General features: G+C 40.7%; 1 protein-coding gene and 4 non-coding genes across 5 annotated transcripts; all 5 read left to right on the plus strand.

Annotated features, from left to right (window-relative positions):
- The first annotated feature begins 5,601 nt into the window (after window positions 1-5,601).
- Window positions 5,602-24,958, plus strand: eif4a2 (eukaryotic translation initiation factor 4A2). The gene is made up of 11 exons (XM_062069503.1): window positions 5,602-5,708; window positions 14,918-14,963; window positions 15,030-15,162; window positions 15,343-15,482; window positions 15,859-16,027; window positions 16,094-16,203; window positions 19,188-19,331; window positions 19,644-19,781; window positions 23,591-23,680; window positions 23,908-23,987; window positions 24,057-24,958. Exons 1-11 carry the CDS (start codon window positions 5,680-5,682, stop codon window positions 24,199-24,201), a joined length of 1,224 nt encoding a protein of 407 aa, XP_061925487.1. The 5' UTR covers window positions 5,602-5,679; the 3' UTR covers window positions 24,202-24,958.
- LOC133665508 (small nucleolar RNA SNORD2) lies at window positions 15,197-15,268 on the plus strand. Its single transcript, XR_009828764.1, has one exon. It is a non-coding gene; the product is annotated as a small nucleolar RNA SNORD2 (small nucleolar RNA).
- On the plus strand, window positions 15,708-15,779 carry LOC133665507 (small nucleolar RNA SNORD2). Its single transcript, XR_009828763.1, has one exon. It is a non-coding gene; the product is annotated as a small nucleolar RNA SNORD2 (small nucleolar RNA).
- On the plus strand, window positions 16,232-16,413 carry LOC133665506 (small nucleolar RNA SNORA81). Its single transcript, XR_009828762.1, has one exon. It is a non-coding gene; the product is annotated as a small nucleolar RNA SNORA81 (small nucleolar RNA).
- Window positions 19,379-19,564, plus strand: LOC133665505 (small nucleolar RNA SNORA81). Its single transcript, XR_009828761.1, has one exon. It is a non-coding gene; the product is annotated as a small nucleolar RNA SNORA81 (small nucleolar RNA).
- Window positions 24,959-26,497: the final 1,539 nt, after the last annotated feature.

The raw sequence follows: 26,497 nt of genomic DNA on the forward strand, positions 1-26,497 counted from the left end.
TCAGATGTCAGTGCCACTGCTGTCACCACACAGGAAATGGAGGTACAGCAGGTATGTTTGTTCATTTAAGGAAGGAGCCTATGTGCCTTTTTATTTGTCGTATTATCCCAGTGCTCAGATGAAGTGGTAATATCTTCACACTGGTTAAAATAAAATACTGTATATATGGACTGTTCCTTCAGATTTCAATAGCAGTCAGTGATCTTGATCCTGAGAGTGCGAAGACTCACCTCCAACAAAAAGATACCAGTATTTTTGCATTCCACGAGGTGAATGGGGGAGCGGCCGTGCCAGCAACTTGAGGGTTCCAGGTTCGATCCCCGCTTCAGCCATCCTAGTCACTGCCGTTGTGTCCTTGGGCAAGACTCTTTACCCACCTGCTACCAGTGCCACCCACACTGCTTTAAATGTAACTTAGATATTGACTTTCACTATGTAAAGCGCTTTGAGTCACTAGAGAAAAAGTGCTATATAAATATACTTCACTTCACTTACCGAAAAATGGAGAAGGGTACTGGTAACAACTGCCGTCAGTTTCCTTGATGAAAAAATGGGATTGTAAGCAGACATTTGTCACTTTTATTTTGAACTACAGGAGGTCTAATGTTATGCCCAATGTTAATGTGTCTTTTTTTTTTTTTTAGGTTTGGTTGTTATCAGTCATCAACAATTGAGAACAGGGAAATGGATATTGGAACAGTGTAGGTCTGACTTGGTAGGATATGGACAGCAAGTAGTGGACAGAGAGAGCGAGATCAGAAGGCATAAGAAAAAGTATCTGCATTTGATTGTTTACATTTGATTATTAGTTATCCGGGGAGGGTGTTAGTTTAGGGTTGTAGCTGCCTGGAGGTAAACTTTTATTGCGGTTTTGAAGGAGGATAGAGATTCCCTTTTATACCTGTTGGGAGCGCATTCCACATTGATGTCGTAGAAAGGGAATGAGTTAAGACCTTTGTTAGTTCGGAATCTGGGTTTAACGTGGTTAGTGGAGCTCCCCCTGGTGTTGTGGCCAAATTACACCCACGGAGTTAGAAAGGGAGATTTGACTAGTTCAGGGGTCGGCAACCCAAAATGTTGAAAGAGCCATATTGGATAGGCTGACCATACGTCCTCTTTTCCCCGGACATGTCCTCTTTTGAGGGCGTGTCCGGGGTGTCCGGGCGGGTTTTTTTAAATGTCTCAAATGTCCGGCATTTTGAATTAGGGTTGCGTGTCTTTTCATTGTACGTCCAGGGTTTGTCACGGCCAGGGCGCATTGAAATGCGCCCTCATCTGTTCGTCCTGACGAACGCACCTCGGGACACGCCCACGGCCGCGACACACATCCAGGGACGCGCGTCTCCGCCCTGCAGCTGCCACCAGCTGCAATCATTTACCGGCAATCGGCACACTTGCCTGTAATGAAGGAGCTGCCTACATAATAAATCTTTTTATATACTGCCCTCTGGTGTCTGAGCCGTCACCTCCCTTAGTCCAACTACAACAGGGTAACTTAAACAAAACAAATTGAAGGTGTGCGCACGCAGAAAAATTTGTGAGGGAGGGGCAGAGACACAGAGCGAGAGAGCTAGTGAGTGAATTCAGAGACCACCCACACAGCAGAAGACTGCTATACGGATCCGCCTTCAAGTCGCCCAACCCGCGTTACTGTCACATTTGTTTTGGCTCCGCCTAGCGGAAATAAGGCTTTGATCATGGGTACGGAGTGGATGCAGCGCGCCGTCACGGCGCACCCGCCGCGGAAATAAGGCTTTGATCATGGGTGCGATGCGGATGCAACGCGCCGCCACGGCGGATCAGCTACCCGCCGCCGTGGCGGATACATTCCTGAGTGCAAATGGACGCCGATGCGGGTCCGTTTCGCGGTTCCGTACCGGAAAGCGCGATACCTGCGCGGGGGATCCGCCGCGGAGTGTTTTTGCTGTGTGGGCATACTTGCCAACCTTCCCGTTTTTAGCGGAAGACTCCCGGTATTCAGCGCCTCTCCCGATAACCTCCCGGCAGACAAGAGACAGACAAACATGCCGAAACGTAAATGCAATTTCACGGAGGATTTGCGGAAAAAGTATTCGTGTTTTCGTCCTGGCCGTGACACATGGGAAGCAGAATGCACCGTGTGCAAAGCAGGAACGCACGTATCTTTGGCAAATAAAGGGGCTAATGATCTACAAGCCCATATTGACACTAAAAAGCAAAAACAGCTGTGCAGGGCGAGAGCTCGTCTACTAAATTGACAGAGTACTTTGTGCGACCTGGAAAAGGAGAATACGTTGTAAACGCAGCAGAGGGTGTTTTAGCATTCCACACAGTCAAACACCATAACAGTTACAGGTCGATGGATTGCACCAGTGCTTTGCTGAAAAAAGCATTCCCAGACTCAGACACGGCAAAAAAGTTTTCAAGTGCACGCACCAAAACAGAGGCGATTGTCAACAGTGTTATAGCGCCCCACAGCATCGACATTGCGCTAGAGGCGCTCAAAGAAATAAAGTACTGTGGCATCGCTACAAATGGGAGTAACCATGGTGCAGTGAAAATATTCCCAATCATAATCCAGTATTTTGACTGGAAGAAAGGTGGTGTACAATCAACATTGCTTGAGGTCAAAGACACACCTAATGAGACAGTGGACACCATTGCAAACTTCTTGATTGAAACACTGAGAAAAAATAATTTGTCAGAAAAATGTGTAGCATTTACTGGTGACAACTGCAACACAAACTTCGGAGGAATCAGACGTGATGAAGGGGGGAAGAATGTGTATGCAAATTTGAAGAAGCTGCTCCAGAATAAGACGCTGATCGGTGTGGGTTGCCCAGCACACATAATGAACAATTGTGTCCATCATGGTGCAGACACACTTGATATTGAAATTGAGAATATCATGTTCAAAATCTACCAGTACTTCCACATTTACACTGTGCGCACTGAGAGTTTGAAGGAGTACTGTGACTTTGTAGATGTTGAATACAGAAAGGTCCTTTCCCACAGCAAGACACGCTGGCTGTCATTATTCCCTGGAATCGAGAGGCTACTGCAGATGTTTCCAGCATTAAAGGGATATTTTATGTCACAGGAAAAAACACCTGTAATGATCAAGAGGTTTTTTGAAAATTAATTCAGTGAAATTTACCTCTGGCACATGCATTCACTCATGTGTGTGTTCCACTCACCCATTAAAGAAATGGAAAAGGAAAATAATTCCATTGTTGAAGTGCGTAACATCTTGCAGAGAGTCCACACAACACTTGAGGAGCGGCAGAGAAACAACTTCATGTCCCTGAAATTAAGGGACTCCTGGCACAGAAGCGCACAGATGGGCATGGAAAATAATGTGAACAGTTCTATGCTGATGTGCAGGGTCTCTACAGTGCATGCCTGCAGTATCTCCAGAAGTGGATGACACCCATGGAAGAATTCACCCCATTCATGTGGATGGATCTGAGTCAGACACCTAGTTGGAATGATGTGGAAGCCTGCATCAAGTACCTTGGAGAAAAGGGGGTGCCAATTGGTGATGCCAAGTGTTTTGATCAGGTCACCAATCTCAAGAAATTCACTGAGAGTAGCAACAGTGATGGAGAGTTCAATGGCCTGCAAGTGCACCAGAAGTGGTGCAAATATTTTGAGAAGGCCAAAAGCATTGCATGTTACTCAGAGGTGCTGAAGATTGCACAGTTTGTCTTTGCTCTTCCTTCTCACAATGCAAATGTTGAGAGGGTTTTCTCACTGATGCAGAGCCAGTGGACCAAGGAAAAGAGCAGGTTGTCTGTTGAGTCATTGATAGGATACAAATAGGCTTCTATTTGTACAATACAACTTCAAAGAAACATCCTGCACGGACGTCCATGCTTATTTGATGAGCAACCGGAAACTGCTGGGGAAAATAAGCTCTTCAGCTAAATATGCATGGGAAAACAAGGAAGGCCAGGGAGACGAGGATGAAGACCCGGGAGATGAGGAGGAAAACCAAGGAGATAAGGCCAAGACGACTAAATAAGAATAAACGCAATACAGTACTTCTCCTTTTTTTGTTTTAAATGTTGACTCTGCATTATTTTTTTTACTGAAGCCTAAAATAATTGGCTCAGAAATGCTACCTCTGTTTTTGTTGTTTTAACTGATTTGTGAAATACTCTTCACCTATGGTGTATTCTCTGAAAACATCTGTTTTTGTTTCAAATGTTTGGAGGCATTATCTATATTTTTTACATTAGAATGGTCCACTAGACTGAGAAGAGACATTTTAAAGAATGGGCTGTTACCTGTTTTTTGTTTAAATATAATTAACCTGTTTTGAGGCATTATTTATGTTTATATTACATACAAGAGGTTATTTTGAATATTGCTACCTCTGTACTTTTTCTAAAACTGTGAATGTTACAGAATATAAGTGTGACTTATTTTGTTATATTGTCAACAGAGGAGAAAAAATGCTTTATTTAAATAAATATATTATTTATAAAGCAAGTTCAAGTTATCATTGGCAAATTTTCACCTAGCCCCGACCTTGGCGTGCTGTCCGCCTTGGCACGCAGATATGTGTCCTCTTTTTGGGATTTCAGAATATGGTAAGCCTAATATTGGACCAAAAATACAAAAACAAATCTGTCTGGAGCCGCAAAAAATTAAAAGCCATGTTACATAAAGATAGTGTGTCATGAGATATAAATTGAATTAAGAGGACTTAAAGGAAACTAAATGACCTCAAATATACCCACAAATGAGGCATAATGATGCAATATGAACATATAGCTAGCCTAAATAGCATGTTAGCATCGATTAGCTTGCAGTCATGCAGTGACCAAATGTCTGATTAGCACTCTACACGAGTCAATAACATCAACAAAACTCACCTTTTGTGCATTCATGCACAACGTTAAGTTTGGTGGACAAAATGAGACAGAAAAAGTGGCATAGAACACGTACTAGAAAGTCGGAGAAAGTCATACATGTAAACAAACTACGGTGAGTTCAAGGACCGCCAAAATTAGTAGGACCAAACGGCGCTCGCCAAATACTTGAATCAGTGAAGCATGTTTAATATAAACAGTGTGATTTATAACAATTGGGGAGGTTTATGTCATGTTTTTCGTCCTACAGAAACCATATTAACACAAAAAAAATATTTTTTTCCCCTCATCTTTTTCCATTTTTCATACATTTTTTAAAAAAGCTCCAGAGAGCCACTAGGGAGGCGCTAAAGAGTCTAGAGCCGCGGGTTGCCGACCCCCGGACTAGTTCATCCCTCCAATGTAATGTATAATCTTATTTGTGTGTGTGTGTATGTTCCCACGCTACAATTGACGACTCATTACACGACCACTCCTTTGGCTTAACGCCAACGCTATTGCGCAACCTCCCGGGCATACGTTTGACCTATCACGGGCACTGTAACGGCTGAAGCACTTTCTATTACTGCAAAATCCTTCCGCTAAAAAATATGTACCAGGTGATTTCTTGTTTTTTTTTTTTAAATGATTTCCTGACAACACTGCATTTAATGAATGGAGATTGTAACATTGAGTCATGTAAATATTATAATATATTATTTCTGTGACAATACCCACGAAAGTGAGTATTGAATTGGAAATGAGGAAAGTAGTCCGGCTCCATAAAGGCACTCGGCGTCGCCTCCGCCGATCTTTCCAGTCGCACTGAAGTTGGGAGCGGATCATGTCTAGCGAGTGTGCTGATTACAACAGGTAAATGTGCTGATTAGAACACGTAAATGCGTAACAACAGTCTTGTAACAACGGAACGTATTTAAAACTGTTATTTACTCTATGTACCCTGTCATTTGTAACATTACACAGCGGTTAAGGCCCCGACTGCTACGGCGATGAGGTGGCTAACTGTTAGCTCCCGCGCGTACAATTGGACTCGACCAGTGTTTCTCGTTACTAGCTTCGTCAAACTTGATCATTAAGAATAATGTACGTGACATAATCTATGTCTGGGGTGTGCTTGTCGGTATCTCGACCGAGTTCGTTGACTCTGCAGGCCCACGCGGCCGACATGTTAGTTAGATGCTGCTAACATCGCTCTTTGCTAAGTGTCACCAAATGTAGTGGCTGTGTGACTAAAACCTGCCTGCTTACTTAAGATGCATTTTAGTATTTTTTTTTTGGGGAGGGAACGTAAACCTTGCCAGTGGGATTTGACACATGCAACGACATATTCCGGTTACTGCACACCTCCAAGATGGCCGACTCATGCTTTTGAAGTTGCATTGACGCATCTGCATGGTTTACCATTTTAAAGCGTGATTTCACGTTCGAGTCATACCAAAGACTATAAAAATGGGAGCCATTACCTCCTTGCTTGGCACTCAGCATCAAGGGTTGGAATTGGGGAATAAATCACCAAAAATTCGAGATGTCCGGCTTTTTTTAATCAATATCCGATATTGTCCAACTCTTAATTACCGATACAGATATATGCAGTCGTGGAATTAACACATTATTATGCCTACCGTATTTCCTTGAATTGCCGCCGGGTATATAGTATGCGCTAGTGATGGGTCGATGAGGCGTCATGAAGCGTTTCGACACATTGCAAAACTGTGCCGATACTGTGTCACTAAATACTGACATCTGCCGGACATTTAAAATCCCTACAGGCAACCTATTGACCGACTCATCTGACACTGATTTTATGACCTAGTATATACAACAATATAAACCAAGTCATTGTATTTCATTTAGGATTATTTCATATCTTCATTTAAATACAAATATTTTTTTTTCTTTTTTAGATAGTCAATAAATAATGTGAACATGTATCATAACATGGAAATCTAAGAGAACGTGTTGTGAATAAGGATGCTTGTGGACTGGGATTTTTTTTTTTACAAATTTTTATTTAAAAAAACTTTCCAATGTATTCAATTTTAAACTATTTCTTTGAAACTTTTATTAGTAGATTGCACAGTACATATTCCGTACAATTGACCACTAAATGGTAACACCCAAATAAGTTTTTCAACTTGTTTAAGTCTGGGTCCGCTTAAATTGATTCATGGTACAGATATATACTATCATCATAATAGTCATCACACAAGTTAAGCATCAGAGTATATACATTGAATTATTTACAATCCAGGGGGGCGGGGTAGGTTTGGTTGGTATCAACACTTCAGTCGTCTCTTCTTAGTTATTTCTCCGGCTGTAGAAAAGACCCGCTCACAGGGCACAGAGGAGGCGGGAGTGCGACACAGTTCGCATAACGGTCACGTGACCAAAACAGCTCATGATCAGTCACGTGGCTTTCTAAAAGCGGTACGCGAACCGACACAGGGTTTCGCTCTATGAGCTCGACGCATGCGCCGATGCATCGGTGTTGCCGGACCCATCACTAGTATGCACATGCCTCAATTTACCACAGGGTCAAACCCGTTTCGCAAAATAATTAGCGCATGCCTAGAATGACCGTCGGGTAAGTCGCGTACCTACTACGTATTTAGTAGGGATGTCCGACAATGGCTTTTTGCTGATTTCCGATATTGTCCAACTCTTTAATTACCGATATCAACCGATGTATGCACTCGTGGAATTAACACATTATTATGCCTAATTTGGACAACCAGGTATGGTGAAGATAAGGTACTCTTTTTTTAAAAAAAAAAAAAAGATAAATGAATTAAAAACATTTTCTTGAATAAAAAAAGTAAAACTATTAACAGTTACATAGAAACTAGTAATGAGTAAAATTAAGTGTTAAAGGTTAGTACTATTAGTGGACCAGCAGCACGCACAATCATGTGTGCTTACGGACTGTATCCCTTGCAGGCTGTATTGATATATAATGTAGGAACCAGAATATTAATAACAGAAACAACCCTTTTGTGTGAATGAGTGTAAATATTTTCTATATTTTCATTTAATAAGTTGTAAGTGTATTTATTTCAGTATAAAAGTGTTACGTTTTTTTGCTTCGGTCATGAAATTATGGTAATTGTGTGCCAGGGTATACATACATATGCAAATGTAATTGATTATTCTCACCTGTATGAAGATCAGTCGTTTCAAAAACGCCACATTTACACTTTCATGGGAAAAAATGCCAGCAAACTTAGATTTTGGCAAGTTAGCACAGACTTCTGAAAATGCGCGTCCTTTCTGATTTCAATACGTAAAAAGACAGTGTTAACGCCAACACTGTACATAAAACTATTAAAACAAACCTAACCCATATTTCCGTTAGGGCTCGGCGATATGGCTGAAACTGTACACAATGCAAGTGTTTTGTGTTGGTAGATATTGATTTTTTTATGGACCAGGAGAAAAATATATTAACGTGTTTAAAATGTAACCTTCCTCTGATTATAATCCCCTCAGATGTCAAAGTGGAAAGGAAATGTAAAACATGGAAGACACTCAATGTAAACCATTCTAAAATCACAAATGCTTGACAAAGACCTCAAATTAAGGTGCAAAAATAAGGAATATACTTAAATAAGGCTTAATAAAGTAAACAAAATAGTCCGACCAGAGGTGGGGGGAAATAGACTGATTTTTAGATGCATTGCTATTGGGACATAATTGATTGGTGAACGTCAATGATAATAGATTTATTTATTGTATAAAGAGTAATGAAGAGAGTTCGAAAATTTGGCGGACTGCACAGAGATCCGACCAGCTCCTTTATTTTAGGGCGCTTATGTTCCAGTTTTGCACATTTCTATTAAGTTAAATTAATTCCCATTATATTTATTAAATTATCACAAATGCACTGTTTTTAAAAGTTGCAAGAGCGAAATGCTTTAGTGAAACGAAATGTAAAACTGCGTCAATATACACAAGTTAAAAGATGAATTAATAATCGATTTTTAATTGAATCGTAGCTCCTGAATCGTAATCGAATCGTGAGGTGCCCAAAGATTCTCACTTAAGCGTGACATGTGAAAGCTGAGAACTGTTTTTGCAAGTATTAATCTGGTCTGTTAAGGATGGAAATGAATTTATGCAGTTACTTATTAAACATTGAACCAAGTAACTATTTTAAATTAGCACATTTGTTGTATTAGGTTTATACAGTCATGTACTTTAGTTCCTACCCTTTGTCTCTGTACATTCAAATTTTGTTTTTGAAAAAAACAAAGATGACTACGGTCTATTTTAGGGCTGGGCGTTCCGGATCAAAACTGCTATCCCGGTAGGGCTGCATGATTATGGCTAAAATAAAAATCAAATTTTTTTATCAATATTGAAATCAGGATTATTAATCACGGTTACGTAAGACATATTTTTATGCCCTTTATATTTTAAACAGTGTCAACTGGGATTTCATTTCAAAATGAAACTTAAAGGATTCATCAGTTCCAAAAGACAAAGAGGTAACTAAAACTAAATATGCCATTGCAGAGTGCGATCAAAGTGAAAACGTGAAAAAAATTAGATTATGCACCAAAGGCACATACTTTAAGGGAATGCATTGTACTGATCAGTGTGTGTATATATAGGACATGTCTTTGCCAAACTAAACGTTATTAAACCCATTATTTATGCGTGTCCTTGAGAGTGCACGGTTGATGTTATGATAGTCTGGATGTCGGGGCTTTGCACCGGTGAGTAACCATAAACGAGCTTCACGACAGTTTCGCGGGCAAACGATGGCGGTTGAGGAAAGAAGGAAAGTGTTTTTAATGCTTAAATTGTCGCAACTCAGGTTGTTTGAATGTTCATACCAAAGTAGCTTTGCTGTACAAATTGTGGCATTTGTTGGTTTCTTATACACGGGAGCATTTCCGGGTTTGCGGGAGGATGCCTAAAATCGTGATACGTGTGGGTGGGCGTGTTCTGGGGTTACAATGTGGGTCACTACGGGAGAGAAGGGCATCAATGTAGTAATGCATTTAATGTTCCCAATATTTTTCAGGAGCTACTGTCAGCCATCCCCTCACTCATTCTTACGGTCTCTCACATGAGTCCACTGACTATTGGTTGTGAAAGTACTTGAATTGATATGCAGCGGAGTCTGCTTTTTAAATGTTACTATTGCCAGTGATCGCCCTCATTTCAGCAACGCGCAATAGCATTGGTGTTAAAATGTAAAAAATACTGTGATATAAGGCTGCACAATTAATCAAATTTTAATTGTGATCACAATTTTAGCTGCTATGATTTAAAGTTTAATTGTGCTGCCTTATATCACGGTATTTTTTTACATTTTAACATCAATGCTATCGTGCATTGCTGAAACGTATAGGATGTTTTGTATCTTAAACAAAACATGCTTAAGGTTGCCTCAGTGTTTATTGGCTAGATAAGTGTTAAGTGTACTCGGATGTTTTTTGTTGTAAGGCGTAACGTGTTTATTCTTATAAAGTAATTAGTTAGCTGTTACTATGTCAGAGCAGTTTTTGTTAATTTTGTTGATTACGTTAGGTTTAGATGGAGCTTCTACTCGCTCATTGCAGTGACGAATGCTGGCTGTGCAGTTTGAAACTACTGGTACTCTTCAGCCACCCAGCCTCTATACTAGATTAGTGCACACGGGCTTCAGATAGAGGCACATTCAAGCCGAGGAGTAGCTTAAAGGCCTACTGAAACCCACTACTACCGACCACGCAGTCTGATAGTTTATATATCAATGATGAAATCTTAACATTATAACACATGCCAATACGGCCGGGTTAACTTATAAAGTGACATTTTAAATTTGCCGCTAAACTTCCGGTTCGAAACGCCTCTGAGGATGACGTATGCGCGTGACGTAGCCCGACGAACACGGGTATGCCTTCCACATTGAAGCCGGTACGAAAAAGCTCTGTTTTCATTTCATAATTCCACAGTATTCTGGACATCTGTGTTCGTGAATCTGTTTCAATCATGTTCATTGCATTATGGAGAAGGAAGCCAAGCAAGCAAAGAAGAAAGTTGTCGGTGCGAAATGGACGTATTTTTCGAACGTAGTCAGCCACAACAGTACACAGCCGGCGCTTCTTTGTTTACATTCCCGAAAGATGCAGTCAAGATGGAAGAACTCGGATAACAGAGACTCTAACCAGGAGGACTTTTGATTTGGATACACAGACGCCTGTAGAGAACTGGGACAACACAGACTCTTACCAGGATTACTTTGATTTGGATGACAAAGACGCAGACGTGCTACTGTGAGTATGCAGCTTTGGCTTTTTTTTGCGTATGTACGTAACTTTTTTAAAATATATAAGCTTTATGAACCTTGGGTTAGGTGAACGGTCTTTTGGGCTGAGTGATTGTGTGTGTTGATCATGTGTTTGAATTGTATTGGCGTGTTCTATGGAGCTAGGAGCTAGCAGAGGAGCTAGGAGCTAGCATAACACGTACCGTACCGTAAGTGCGCGTCACGTACGTAACTTTTTAAAAATATATAAGCTTTATGAACCTTGGGTTAGGTGAACGGTCTTTTGGGCTGAGTGATTGTGTGTGTTGATCGGGTGTTTGAATTGTATTGGCGTGTTCTATGGAGCTAGGAGCTAGCAGAGGAGCTAGGAGCTAGCATAACAAACACGCAGGTGTTATTATGCAGGATTAATTTGTGGCATATTAAATATAAGCCTGGTTGTGTTGTGGCTAATAGAGTATATATATGTCTTGTGTTTATTTACTGTTGTAGTCATTCCCAGCTGAATATCAGGTACCGTGAGTATGCAGCCTTGGCTGCTAAACATTCGATAACTTGACCGTATGTGCGCGTCACGTACGTAACTTTTTAAAAATATATAAGCTTTATGAACCTTGGGTTAGGTAAACGGTCTTTTGGGCTGAGTGATTGTGTGTGTTGATCAGGTGTTTGAATTGTATTGGCGTGTTCTATGGAGCTAGGAGCTAGCAGAGGAGCTAGGAGCTAGCATAACACGTACCGTACCGTAAGTGCGCGTCACGTACGTAACTTTTTAAAAATATATAAGCTTTATGAACCTTGGGTTAGGTGAACGGTCTTTTGGGCTGAGTGATTGTGTGTGTTGATCGGGTGTTTGAATTGTATTGGCGTGTTCTATGGAGCTAGGAGCTAGCAGAGGAGCTAGGAGCTAGCATAACAAACACGCAGGTGTTATTATGCAGGATTAATTTGTGGCATATTAAATATAAGCCTGGTTGTGTTGTGGCTAATAGAGTATATATATGTCTTGTGTTTATTTACTGTTGTAGTCATTCCCAGCTGAATATCAGGTACCGTGAGTATGCAGCCTTGGCTGCTAAACATTCGATAACTTGACCGTATGTGCGCGTCACGTACGTAACTTTTTAAAAATATATAAGCTTTATGAACCTTGGGTTAGGTAAACGGTCTTTTGGGCTGAGTGATTGTGTGTGTTGATCAGGTGTTTGAATTGTATTGGCGTGTTCTATGGAGCTAGGAGCTAGCAGAGGAGCTAGGAGCTAGCATAACAAACACGCAGGTGTTTTTATGCAGGATTAATTTGTGGCATATTAAATATAAGCCTGGTTGTGTTGTGGCTAATAGAGTATATATATGTCTTGTGTTTATTTACTGTTGTAGTCATTCCCAGCTGAATATCAGGTCACCCCCGGCTCTCACAGCATCTTCCCTATCTGAATAGCTTCAACTCCCCACTAGTCCTTCACTTGCACTTTACTCATCCACAAATCTTTCATCCTCGCTCAAATTAATGGGGAAATTGTCGCTTTCTCGGTCCGAATCTCTCTCACTTCATGCGGCCATCATTGTAAACAATAGGGAACTTTGCGTATATGTTCAACTGACTACGTCACGCTACTTCCGGTAGGTGCAAGCCTTTTTTTTATCAGATACCAAAAGTTGCAATCTTTATCGTCGTTGTTCTATACTAAATCCTTTCAGCAAAAATATGGCAATATCGCGAAATGATCAAGTATGACACATAGAATAGATCTGCTATCCCCGTTTAAATAAAAAAAATTCATTTCAGTAGGCCTTTAACATTTGACACACTGAGCGAGCTAACCAAACATTAAGTTGCTACAAGGGGAGATATAGGTTCTCAAGCAAATTGGTGTATGTTTAAATAAAGCTGTAGTCAATCACCAATAGCCAGCATAGCGTCACCTGGCGAATGGGATCGCTTTAAGTTCCTAATCATAACGTGCACACAAAAAAACTTCCAAATTATCTGAAAGAAGGTTGTATGCCTAATAAAGATGTGAATTAATTATGATCGCTCTGCCCACAAATAATTGACAACCGCTACCGCGCACAAAAAAAAACCTGACTCCAGTCCAAATGGCGGTAATGTAGCAGAAAAGAAGTGATTGGACAAGCTACTGTGCCGTAGACGAGTAGACCGGGGTTTTGGACAAGGTGGGAGAACTATGCCCAAGTTCAGCACGGTACATATGGCCTAGTAAATACGCCCTGGGCTGTGTGATGAACGCTGATTGGCACCAATATTTTTTTAAACGTATTGGTCGCCAAAGAAAATGTATTGCGTCCCCGATATGTCGTAGGCCTGATGTTTGAATCAACTTTTGAAGTGTGGTGGATGGGAAACCACAATATTACTAACAATTATATTTAGGGATGTCCCGATCCAGGTTTTTGCACTTCCGATCCGATACCGATGTTTTTGCACTTCCGATCCAATACCGACACTGGCCTATCCGAATATGTATTAAAGTTTAAAGTTATTTAGCCTACTTAGTTGTCAGATTCATGTTAAAGGGTTTTAGTACTCTTGATAACTAGCCAGCTGAATTAGGTGAGTTTGAATAATACACAATGGTTGGTAACAAGAAACTTACCTGTTTATTCAAGGATAAACACAAATTAGACAATTATACATGACAAACAGAAATGGCATCATTGAACTAGGGCTGGGCGATATGGCCTTTTTTTTAAATATCGCAATATTTTTAGGCCATATCGCGATACACGATATATATCTGGATATTTTGCCTTAGCCTTGAATTAACACTTGATGCATAGAATCATAATACTGCTGTGATTATGTGTCTACATTAAAACATTCTTCTTCATACTGCATTAATATATGCTGCTTTTAAACTTTCATGCAGAGAAGGAAATCACAACTAAAAAAATCACTTTTTTTCATACGGTGTTGATCTGGAAATGTTTGCCTCGGCCATTTGATGGTGTGGCCGTTTGGCACCGAATGGAGATGTTGACGTGCAGAGTTTCAAACACTCTTCATTCTCTAGCAGGGGACTTTTCAAATGATGCTACATATTAGCAGTAATGCTACTTTTTATAGCAACGCTTTTGCCCCACTCTTGACAAATTACGGTTGTCTGTTCGACATTCCCACTTGAAGCCAAACCACCGCCAGACGATGGACCCCCTGCTGTTTTTTTTGGGGAATTAATTAATTCTTCCTTCATTATTACCGCTCACACGGCTACGCTAGCATCACAGCTAACGTTAGCCATGCTGCTACCTCTCTGCAGGGAGGGCATATATGTATGTGACATGACGTGACAGTATGTGACGTGTGTAAGAAGGTGCGCTTGCTGTCTGTGAGAAGCAGACACAACGAGTGGGAAGAGCCTGTCGTGTAATGCCAGCAGCTAAAAGCAACTGCGTGAGAACGTATACTCGAATATCACGATATAGTCATTTTCTATATCGCACAGAGACAGCTGACATTTTCACAGGTAACTTTTAATTCAAATGGCCGTCTTAACGGTTAGGACACAGACCTGTGGATGTGTTGAAGGTGTGCTGGAAAATGCGAGACGGAAATTAGGGAGCAGCAGAAAAGTGGAATGTATTTAAATCGGTGCGTTGGAAAAGACTGACCGGAATTTTTTTAAGATCTGGATCGGCATTTTCCCATGCCTTGCCGATACGCATTTTTTAGCAAATATCGGCATCCGATCCAAATATCAGATCAGGACATCCCTAATTATGTTAGGTTTTGCTAATAACGTTCTGAGTAATGTTGGTGGCTAATACCAACTTGTCCCAACAGCGACCATGCGGGGCCAGATGGAATGGAGCCAGATGGTGTCATCGAGGTACATAACACTTAACAAACTACCGGATAAAGCCAACATGCTAAAACATTTGTTTTTGATTTTCAGAGCAACTGGAATGAAATTACAGACAACTTCGATGATATGAACCTGAAGGAGACTCTCCTTCGGGGAATATATGCATATGGTTTTGAGAAGCCTTCGGCTATCCAACAAAGGGCTATCATCCCTTGCATTAAAGGTAGAGTGAGAATAATAAACCATTTCCTATATTTGAGTGAAATGATGCTTTACCATCTTTCGGGACTTACCCAATAATGGGGATAACCTTTACTCACTGATCGCTCATGTCCATTCTTTAGAATTTTGCTTTTAGTGCATCGCTGCCTTTGTAGTCCGTTGACTTTCTTTTTGCCCTCAGGCTTTGATGTCATTGCTCAAGCCCAGTCAGGCACTGGCAAGACGGCCACATTTGCCATCTCCATCTTGCAGCAGCTGGACATAAACCAGAAGGAGACTCAGGCTCTGGTGTTGGCCCCCACCAGGGAGCTGGCTCAGCAGGTATGCTGTTCCTGAGGTCATGAGTACCTCAGCAGTGTCTCAGACCTAAGCAGCACATTGAGGACACTATTCAGATTCAAAAGGTACCGTTCTTTAAAACTCCCTAAATTTTGAAAATGTGAAAATTTATCCCCCAAAGATTGGTGTAGTCTCCGTCCATGGCTGCATTGGTCTAGAAGGTGATCTGGCTTAATTGACCAATTGAAGTTGTTGCTGTGGATAACTGGGTGATATGATGGCATACCATCTTTCGGGACTGACTCTTGGTGTTGAGAGCTCTTTTAACACTGATCACTCTGCAGTTTGACATCTACATGCTTGGTTCATTCATCAGTCTTTTGCTGAGCTACTTTGTGTCGTCTTCTGCGCTCTTAAGATTCAGAAGGTCATTTTGGCTCTGGGCGACTACATGGGAGCAACATGTCACGCCTGTATTGGAGGAACCAATCTTCGCAGTGAAATCCAGAAGCTTCAAGCGGAGGCGCCACACATAGTTGTGGGCACACCAGGTCGAGTGTATGACATGCTCAACAGGAGACATTTGTGTGAGTACAGTGGTTCAAACTTTCCTGACAGGAATCAAAATCTTCATAATGAACAATTCCCTACAGCCCCAAAATGGATCAAGATGTTTGTTCTGGACGAAGCAGATGAGATGTTGAGTCGTGGTTTTAAAGATCAGATCTATGAGATCTTCCAGAAACTGAGCACAAACATTCAGGTAAGAATATTGCATTAGATGGTTTTGACCCTTCCACATAAAAAGAACTCCGCTATAATCGCATGTGTACAGAATTCTGTTCCATGCGATAATGCTAGCAGAGTATCAACGTGGAAGAAGACTATTGCTCACTGTGCCAGAAATGAGTTGTGGTCGAACCTCTTTCTTAATGTTCGGTGGCCGCTTTCTCAAGGCTCAAGTGTTACATTTTGTGTAGGGATGGGTACTGTTCACATTTGAACTAAATTTGGTGCCAATTCATGGTACCTTGGAATGATACCTGAACTCAACGATACGTGTTTTCGGCACTTTTGTGTGAATAAATGTTAATTAAATTTTTTTAATGTGACTGTCCATGTGATCTTGTTTTCTGATTACATTTGAGTCATTTGCAATGCAGTTTCATTGCCAAGACATTAGATGGCAGTACTGTATAGATACTGTATGTATCTGTGGTATGTGTTAACTAGTAAGTAGCTGTTTTTAAGGAAGCACAATGTTATGTCTCAAAGTGTGAGTACTGTTAAGTACTGTGCTTATTACACACAAGGTGTTTAACATTCATCTTAGTTGTTTTGAAATAGCCATTTAAAATTACTGATGCTTATAGCTTGGCTATGGCAAGTCCAATGTAAATTGGAATTAAGCTAGTGAATTTTGAGCTACATACTTTACATTTGAGTGTTTTTTTACCAAGCATACTAGCTGGAGTTGGAGGTCATACTATATTTTTTCTTCATGTAAAACACTTTTGTGTACTTATCTAATGGTGGTTGTTGGGTGACAATTTTGCATATTTTGTTTTACAGACTTGTCTTCAAGCCAATTTGCCTCTTTCAAAACACAGAATTTGAGAGGCAGACTTATTAGATGCAAATTAACCCCTCACCGCATCCGCTTGGTGAACCTTCATCCCTACCCAGGCAGCCATGCTTTGTTGCTTTTATTTAGCACTGATTGTATGGGCATTGGTGACCGCCACCAGCCATTTGTTTTGGGTGACTTTCACCACAACGCAACATCCCAGATGATATAGCGAAACCAGCGGGGGCTCACCATGGTTGGGCGGCACATCAAGACTCAGGCAAACAAGTGAGGAAAAAGTGAGTTTCCAGACCTGGTATTATATGCTATGGCTAAACGTAAACCGAATCTGTAACTCTCCAATGCTAGATCCTAGACATAAACATCTGTGTACGGACAATAAAATGCCTTTTCTATTCTATTTCACGTTAACTCAGAACTGCACATTAGATTTTTTTAGTTTTTTTTAAACAATCAAGGCTCAAGCAGGCAGTAAACAACGCTACGAGCTACTTGGCTTACGTAATTGATCATATTACTATCTAATCCATTGCTAAACAGACACTGTTCCAATTTTATAAGTCGTTTTTAAGGAAAATAATTTTGACGGGTGTGGTGCGATTGTCTTACATTGAAAGTCTAAGCTAGCTACAATACACATTTTGCTAACTTATCATTCACACTTCTATCCTACTGTTACTTACTTTACATAGTCTCCTCCATTGCCATAACTAGTCACCCACTCCGCCATATATATATATATATATATATATATATATATATATATATATATATGTATGTATGTATGTATGTATGTATGTATGTGTGTGTGCATTTTCCAACTTACCAGGTTTCTGGTAGGATGAGTAGTTAAGGTGGCAAAATGTTTGTTGTATTACCACTCTTGGTGGGGAGTAACACCTTGCATAATTTGAAGACCAAATTTGTCTCTCTGCAGCACTCAATTTTAGTTAGTTGTATGTAGTAGATTTAAGGTAGTTGCGGTTTTGAGACACTAGATGGCAGTGTCTAAGCTATTAAACACTGCACAGCATTGTTTGAGGAGCTACTAGTTAGACCGGCATATTGGAAGTGTCAGAAGGTTGCTGCACTGTCTGCATTAAAACCAGCAAAACGAGAGTTTCTGTTGAGTTAATGTACCAAGATATCAGTTTCTCTTCTTACTCCATGCAGAGAATCAACCACAACATTGGATAGTTGATACTGTTACCTGATTGGCTTTTAGGTTGTCCCTCCCATTGCTGTCATTTCCTGCTTAGTTACCAGAGAGCCTTTGTTCATGCAACCAACCTTGTTGCATAACTAAAGCTGTTTTTTTGACCAAATAGTTTTTTTTAACACATTTTTCATTGATATTGTCTATTGTGATATATATAGATATTGTTTTATCTGCCCAGCTCTAGTTTGCCCACAGACGTCACAATTCAATGCACATTGCCACACATCATAAGTTTAAAAGTAAGGCAATTTTTATTTCAGATGAGGCTGAGCGTTTGTGTAGTGATTTGTGCTGGTTAAAGCAACCATTAGAGGATTTTCCTTCATTGGGTTTCATTGTCGACATGTGGATCAGACGCTTGCACATAAATTCAAAATGACAGGCATGAGCTAAGATGTTTGTATACATTTCTATATGTGCCCAATATGCTGACATCACACCTGGGTCAAATTCCAAACGGCTCGTTTGGAAGAAGTATGAAGGAAGGCAAGGTTGTTTTTTAATCTCTGCCATGTCTCCACGGTTGGATTTCAAATTTTGTGGACTTTGCAGATCCTAAGTGCACAACGGCAGGATCCAATAGGTGATAAAAGTTGGTTTTGCAGAATAGGTCCCCTTTATATGTTTCAACATTACTTAAAGGGGGTTTGGCTGTGTCGACCCAGAGTGCTGCTTGAGTGATTGTTTCCTTGAGCCTGTGTTTAGTCTGCAATCGAACGTGACTAGTCTTACACTGGGAGTGAGGTCACATGCAACAAAGGTATTGGAATATGGCTGCATTTGGTTTTACGGGAGGCAATATCTGAATAGTACCCATGGGATTCGATGGGTGCCTATTAAAATATGGACTTTGGTACCCATCCTTACAAATGTGATTTATAATTTCTTTAGGTCAAAACCCCTGTTTTAGGTAACTGCTCACATAACTGATTTTGTCCAGGTTGTTCTGCTCTCGGCCACCATGCCTACAGATGTGCTGGAGGTGACCAAGAAGTTTATGAGAGACCCCATTCGCATCTTAGTGAAGAAGGAAGAGCTTACCCTGGAGGGTATTAAGCAGTTCTACATCAATGTAGAGCGAGAGGTGGGTATCTCTTTCAATCTTTTTAGTCGCATTTGTTGGTGAAACAGCCCTTCTCTTTTTAAGCACCCTGCTGAAACTGCAGAAGCCCAGCCTACCAGGCTTGGCTCATGTGGGTGTGTAAGCATGGGTAAACCAGGGAAGGAGACTAAAATACACAACGTCTGAATTGAGGCCCAGAGGGACCGCTTTCCTAATGTCTAATGTCTGTTGTCTCAAGAGGTTGTGCTACATCAGTTTTTCACAAAGTTTTGAATGTGATTCCAAAGTGAACCAAGTCTCTTGTCATACCAGCATGGTTTTTGAATCTCTCAGGAGTGGAAACTGGACACACTGTGTGACCTTTACGAGACTCTGACCATCACCCAGGCTGTGATCTTCCTCAACACCAGGAGAAAAGTGGATTGGTTGACGGAGAAGATGCACGCGAGGGACTTCACCGTCTCTGCTATGGTAGTTTAAGTACATTTCGAACATGTATATAGTTTCAATATGATACATCAAAAATTTTACATTTTGATATCGTTCTTTACATGTCTGAAAGGTGTAGTGTACAGCTCCACTAATGGACATTGGAGTGTTACTTTCAAAGGCAAAATTAAAAGTATTGCCGGAAACAATTTTATATGGGACTTTATTGTATTATATGTATAGTGCATGTTCCTTAAAGAAAAAAGCATAAAACATAGTATATTTAAATATACTAAATGTAAAAAGGAATAAATATTCAAAATGTAGTTTGGTTAAGCCATCATGAGCGCAACACAAGGTTGTAAAATAGATGTCAAAAGCAAACTGAAATCAAATACACACAGCTTAAAGATTGATCAATACCTATTTAAATTTAGTAATAAATAAGTATGATTTATCAAAATATTTAAAAAAATATACCTGAACAGAACGCTCATGATGGTTACCGTATTTTCCGCACCATAAGCCGCCCCGTGTTATAAGCCGCACCTTCAATGAATGGCATATTTCAAAACTTTGTTTACCTATAAGCTGCACCTACGCTGCGCTAAAGGGAATGTCAAAAACAGTCAGGTCAGTCAAACTTTAATAATATATTACAAACCAACATTCTAACAACTCTGTTCACTCCCAAAATGTAATGTGCAATCACAAAAATAGTAACACTCAAAATAGTGCAGAGCAATAGCAACATCAATAACTCAACGTTGCTCGAACGTTAATGTCACAACACACAAAATACACATTTAAAGCTCACTTTCTGAAGTTATTACTCATCCACAAATCCCTCGAATTATTCTTCTTCGGTGTGCTTCACTTGTATTTTGACACCATCTGTGATGTGGACGCGAATGGAGTCGTAGATCAACAGGGACGGAGCTGTGTGAAAAAGTCACCCGGTCTCTTCGCGTAAACGTCTCTCAACCACTCGCTCATCTTTTCTTCATCCATCCATCCCTTCGAGTTAGCTTTTATAATGACGCCGGCTGGAAAGTTCTCTTTTGGCAAGGTCTTCCTTTTGAATATCACCATGGGTGGAAGTTTCTGGCCATTAGTATGGCAAGCTAGAACCACAGTGAAGGACGACTTCTCATTCCCTGTGGTGCGAATATTCACCATACGTGCTCCCGTTGTATCCACAGTGCAATTCACAGGAATATCAAAAGTCAGTGGATCCTTGTACGCGTGTCTCTTAGTAGGAGCCATTTTGTGGTCTTTACAGAAACACACAAATGAAATGAAACGTAATATCCGCGCGCTTCTTCTACGGGGGCGGGTGCTCACCTTGGCGGTTGCTTACAGTAGAAGAAGAAGCGCTTCCTCTTCTATGGGGGCGATTGCTTACTGTAGAAGAAGAAGCGCTTCCTCTTATACGGGGGAAAAAAGATGGCGGCTGTTTACCGTAGTTGCAAGACCTAAACTTTATGAAAATAAATATTAATATTAATCCATATGTAAGGTGCACTGGGTTGTAAGCCGCACTGTCGGCTTTTGAGAAAATTTGTGGTTTTTAGGTGCGGCGTATGGTGCGGAAAATATGGTACACCAAAAAGTAACGCTATGAATCGCGTTTTTCCAAGTTTTTGGGGCATTATGCTATTTCCAAGCATCTCCTATTTATTATCGTTGATTTTAAATGGTCAAACTAATGCATATTATATATATGCATGCCCTAGTAAACAAAAAAAGTAATATTTATTTTGATATGTACCCATTACTAGAGCTGTACACAGTAGGAATCCTACCCCCTTTTTACTTAGCAATTTCTAACATATTAGTTCCTGTTCTCAATTTTCAGTTTACATCAATGATTTATAAATAACACTTCACTTCATAGTTAAGTCAGTTATGATTTACTTAAAGGTAAATATCTTATTTTCATTAAGATCAAATCTTTGTACCAATCATTTCTAAAACTGGGTCAATTAGTCCATTGACTTCTTTGCTTGATCATTTCATAATTTAATTCCACATACTTAAGGTTTTAAGTGTTGTATTTGAGAGGAATTGTTGTATATTCCTGGGTAGCAGGTTTGCTTTGTACATCATTTTAGCTGTTTGCAAATGCACCAAATCATTGAATTTCAGTATTTTGGGTTTAACAGAAGTTTAAGCTTCTCTATATCCAGCATTATGTGTTAATGTACCTTGTCTTTGTAACAGTGAGTGAGTATGTACTTCCTTAGTTATTTCTGTACAATAACTCAGATATAGTAAAACTAGCAGGCAGCAGAAAATAAAGATCGATTGGCATTAAAGGCCTACTGAAATGAGATTTTCTTATTTAAACGGGGATAGCAGATCCATTCTGTCTCATACTTGATCATTTCGCGACATTGCCATATTTTTGCTGAAAGGATTTAGTAGAGAACATCGACAATAAAGTTCGCAACTTATGGTCGCTGATAAAAAAAAAAAAGCCTTGCCTGTGACGTCACAGGTTGTGGAGCTCCTCGCATCTGCACATTGTTTACAATCATGGACGCCAGCAGCGTGAGCGATTTGGACAGAGAAAGCGACGATTACCCCATTAATTTGAGCGAGGATGAAAGATTTGTGGATGAGGAAAGAAAGTGAAGGATTAGAGGGCAGTGGAAGCGATTCAGATAAGGAAGATGCTGTGAGAGGCGGGTGGGACCTGATATTCAGCTGGGAATGACTAAAACGGTAAACACAAGACATATATATACTCTATTAGCCACAACACAACCATGCTTATATTTAATATGCCACAAATTAATCGCGCATAACAAACACCTCCACCCTCCCGTCCATATAACCCGCCAATACAAATCAAACACCCGCACAACACACTCGATCCCACAGCCCAAAGTACCGTTCACTTCCGCAAAGTTCATACAGCACATATATTTCCCCAAAGTTACGTACATGACATGCACATAGCGGCACGCACGTACGGGCAAGCGATCAAATGTTTGGAAGCCAAAGCTGCGTACTCACGGTAGCGCGTCTGCTATCCAACTCAAAGTACTCCTGGTTGTGTCTGTGTAGCCAGCCGCTAATACACCGATCCCACCTACAGCTTTTTTCTATACTGTCTTCATTGTCCATTAAACAAATTTGCAAAAGATTCACCAACAGATGTCCTGAATACTGTGGAATTTTGCAATTGATTGATTGAGACTTTTATTAGTAGGTTGCACAGTGAAGTACATATTCCGTACAATTGACCACTAAATGGTAACACCCGAATAAGTTTTTCAACTTGTTTAAGTCGGGGTCCACTTAAATTGATTCGTGATACAGATATATACTATCATATATACTATCATCATAATACAGTCATCACACAAGATAATCACATTGAATTATTTAAAATCAGGGGTGTGGAGGGGGGGTAGGATATGGACAGCAAGTAGTGGACATAGAGAGAGAGAGGAAAACAGACGCTGTGTGTATTGGGACACAGTTCCGCAAACTCCGTGACGTCACGCGCAAACGTCATCATACCGAGACGTTTTCAGCCGGATATTTCCCTGGAAATTTAAAATTGCACTTTATAAGTTAACCCGGCCGTATTGGCATGTGTTGCAATGTTAATGTGTTGCAATGTTGCATCATTAATATATAAACTATCAGACTGCGTGGTCGGTAGAAGTGGGTTTCAGTAGGCCTTGTTAAAGGCCTACTGAAACCCACTTCTACTGTTTCCCCACCTTTTATGTTGTATATTTTTAATGAGATTTCCAGTTCCTTTTATCGTGGTAAGCTCTGTCTGCTCTTCAGTCTTCTTCATGCAAACTGAATGTCAACCAACTGTCTCCCTGCAGCATGGCGATATGGACCAGAAGGAGCGTGATGTCATTATGAGGGAGTTCAGGTCTGGCTCAAGCAGAGTCTTGATCACTACAGATCTTCTGGTTAGTACCCGGTCATTGATGAAAAACAAAGGCGTCAAAAGCCCAAAGGTTTACAAACATTCTGTTCAAGTCCTACAATGACTTAGCAGTTTAATCCTTTGGGAGATTAAGGCTCGTTCTCCACAATGGTTTCCTCTACTCTAGGATTCTGTTACTTAAAATGCGAGCGACATAACCATCAAGCATCTTAAGACTTGAATCTAACTTTATTTTTAATTGTCTTCCAGGCTCGTGGGATCGACGTGCAGCAAGTGTCCCTGGTCATAAACTATGACCTTCCTACAAACCGTGAGAACTACATTCACAGGTAGGGTGACTCACTGATTGAGGTTTGCCTCCACTCTTAGTGACTCCTAACCAACTACTCTCTCACTAGAATTGGCCGTGGCGGCCGCTTTGGCCGGAAAGGAGTTGCTATTAACTTTGTCACTGAAGAGGACAAGAGGATTCTGCGCGACATTGAGACGTTTTACAATACCACAGTGGAGGAGATGCCCTTGAATGTGGCTGACCTGATTTGAGGCCTGAGGTTTGTTCGCGGTCCCTTAAAAAAAACACAAAAAAAAGCGGCGGTGATAGCGATTGTACACTTGCATCGTGCTTATTTTTCAAGGGAGAGGAGCGAGAGAAAAAACACAAATCAATGCTAAACCTTTGATCAGAATATTTTGATGTTAAAAGCGAGGTGACTTCCGTGGTGGTCCCTCTTGGACAGTTGTAGACGTCTAACCTCCACAGCTGGCTGGTTGGGGCTACAAAACCATGGGGTCTGTAAAAATGGTCCTTTTCAGGTATTTCTTTCCATGTTGTATAATGCATATATCAGATGTTCTGCACCATCTAGTAACCTACTTGTGGACTAAAAATTATAAGTGCTGTATAAAGTCAGCAAACTCTGTTATGCTAATGTGCAATGTGTTGTGGGTCTGCTTTGATTGACAATAGTCACGGTGTGTGTATATATAGATTATCTGCCTTTTTGTGAGTTATATTTAAATGTATTGTTTTCATCTATCTGAATATCTCACTGTTTGGCTATAGTTTGCTGTTTTGGGTTTTTTCATTTGTACTTGCGCGTGTATCGCCAGTTATAACCCGCTTTTTTTTCCCCCCAAAGTTCAAATTGTACGAATGTCTTAATAAACAGAGATTGCTGTGATAGTTACTGTTTAATGTCATTGTGCATGGCCTCTTTCAAGCAACAGCTGCTTTGCATTTGCTACTAATAAATGGTTGCTGCATGACAGCCCCCCGGGTGAGCGTGCTATACCGCAACAACTTGTGACTCGTGTCTGCCTAATGTGTGTGCGAGGGGTGCCAATCTATAGTACATGGGCAGAGTAAAAGAACCTCTAGAAAGAGGTTCCGCAGACTCCGAAGCAGAACCTCCAGGTTCTGTAACCGCTTCTTCCCTCAGGCCAAAAGACTCTTGAACGCATAATAAAAAATCCCCTCAACTCCCCCCAAAATGTATTAACTCGCTGGGAAAAAAAGACAATATAACATACATCCGTAAACGTGGACGCATGTGAAAGTGCAATATATTTATCTGTACAGTAATCTATTTATTTATATATGCACCTTATTGGTTTTTTATACTGCACTACCATGAGCTAATGAAATTAAATGTTTTAATCTGTACTGAAAAGTTCAAATTTGAATGACACTTAAAAGGAAGTCTAAGTCTAAAATGAATTGGTAGTTCAAGGCCTACTGAAAGCCACTACTACCGACCACGCAGTCTGATAGTTTATATATCAATGATGAAATCTTAACACTGCAACACATACCAATACGGCCGGGTTAACTTATAAAGTGCAATTTTAAATTTCCCGCTAAACTTCCGGTTGGAAACGTCTATGTATGATGACGTATGCGCGTGACGTCAATGGTTGAAACGGAAGTATTCGGACACCATTGTATCCAATACAAAAAGCTCTGTTTTCATCGCAAAATTCCACAGTATTCTGGACATCTGTGTTGGTGAATCTTTTGCAATTTGTTTAATGAACAATGAAGACTGCAAAGAAGAAAGTTGTGGGTGGGATCGGTGTATTAGCGGCGGACTACAGCAACACAACCAGGAGGACTTTGAGATGGATAGCAGACGCGCTAGCCGCCGACCTCACCTTGACTTCCTCCGTCTCCGGGCCGCTGACCGCATCTATGATCGGGTGAAGTCTATCGCTGGAACGCAGGTGAGCACGGGTGTTGATGAGCAGATGAGGGCTGGCGTAGGTAGAGCGCTAATGTTTTTAGCATAGCTCTGTAGAGGTCCTGTTGCTAAGTTAGCTTCAATGCCGTCGTTAGCAACAGCATTGTTAAGCTTTGCCATCCTGGAAAGCGTTGACCGTGTATTTACATGTCCATGGTTTAATAGTATTGTTGATTTTCTGTCTTATCCTTCCAGTCAGGGGTTTATTTCTTTTGTTTCTATCTGCATTTAAGCCCGATGTGCTATCATGTTAGCTCCGTAGCTAAAGAGCTTCGCCGATGTATTGTCACTGAATGTCCATTTTGCGTTCTCGACTCATTTTCAAGAGGATATAGTATCCGAGGTGGTTTAAAATACAAGTCTGTGATCCACAATAGAAAAAGGAGAAAGTATGGAATCCAATGAGCCCTTGTACCTAAATTACAGTCAGAGCGAAAAAAGATACGTCCTGAACTACACTCTAGTCCTTCACTCATGTTCTTCATCCACAAATTTTTCATCCTCGCTCAAATTAATGGGGTAATCGTCGCTTTCTCAGTCCGAATCGCTCTCGCCGCTGGTGTAAACAATGGGGAAATGTGAGGAGCCTTTCAACCTGTGAC

The sequence above is a fragment of the Entelurus aequoreus genome, linkage group LG14 (assembly GCF_033978785.1).
Source record: "Entelurus aequoreus isolate RoL-2023_Sb linkage group LG14, RoL_Eaeq_v1.1, whole genome shotgun sequence".
NCBI classification, from domain to species: Eukaryota; Metazoa; Chordata; class Actinopteri; order Syngnathiformes; family Syngnathidae; genus Entelurus; species Entelurus aequoreus.

Coding starts and splice junctions, on each gene's coding strand:
- eif4a2 (XM_062069503.1), top strand. CDS start 5,680: ATGTCTAGCGAGTGTGCTGATTACAACAG. Junction 14,964..15,029: donor AGCCAGATGGTGTCATCGAG/GTACATAACACT, acceptor TTTGATTTTCAG/AGCAACTGGAATGAAATTAC. Junction 19,332..19,643: donor ACATCAATGTAGAGCGAGAG/GTGGGTATCTCT, acceptor TGAATCTCTCAG/GAGTGGAAACTGGACACACT.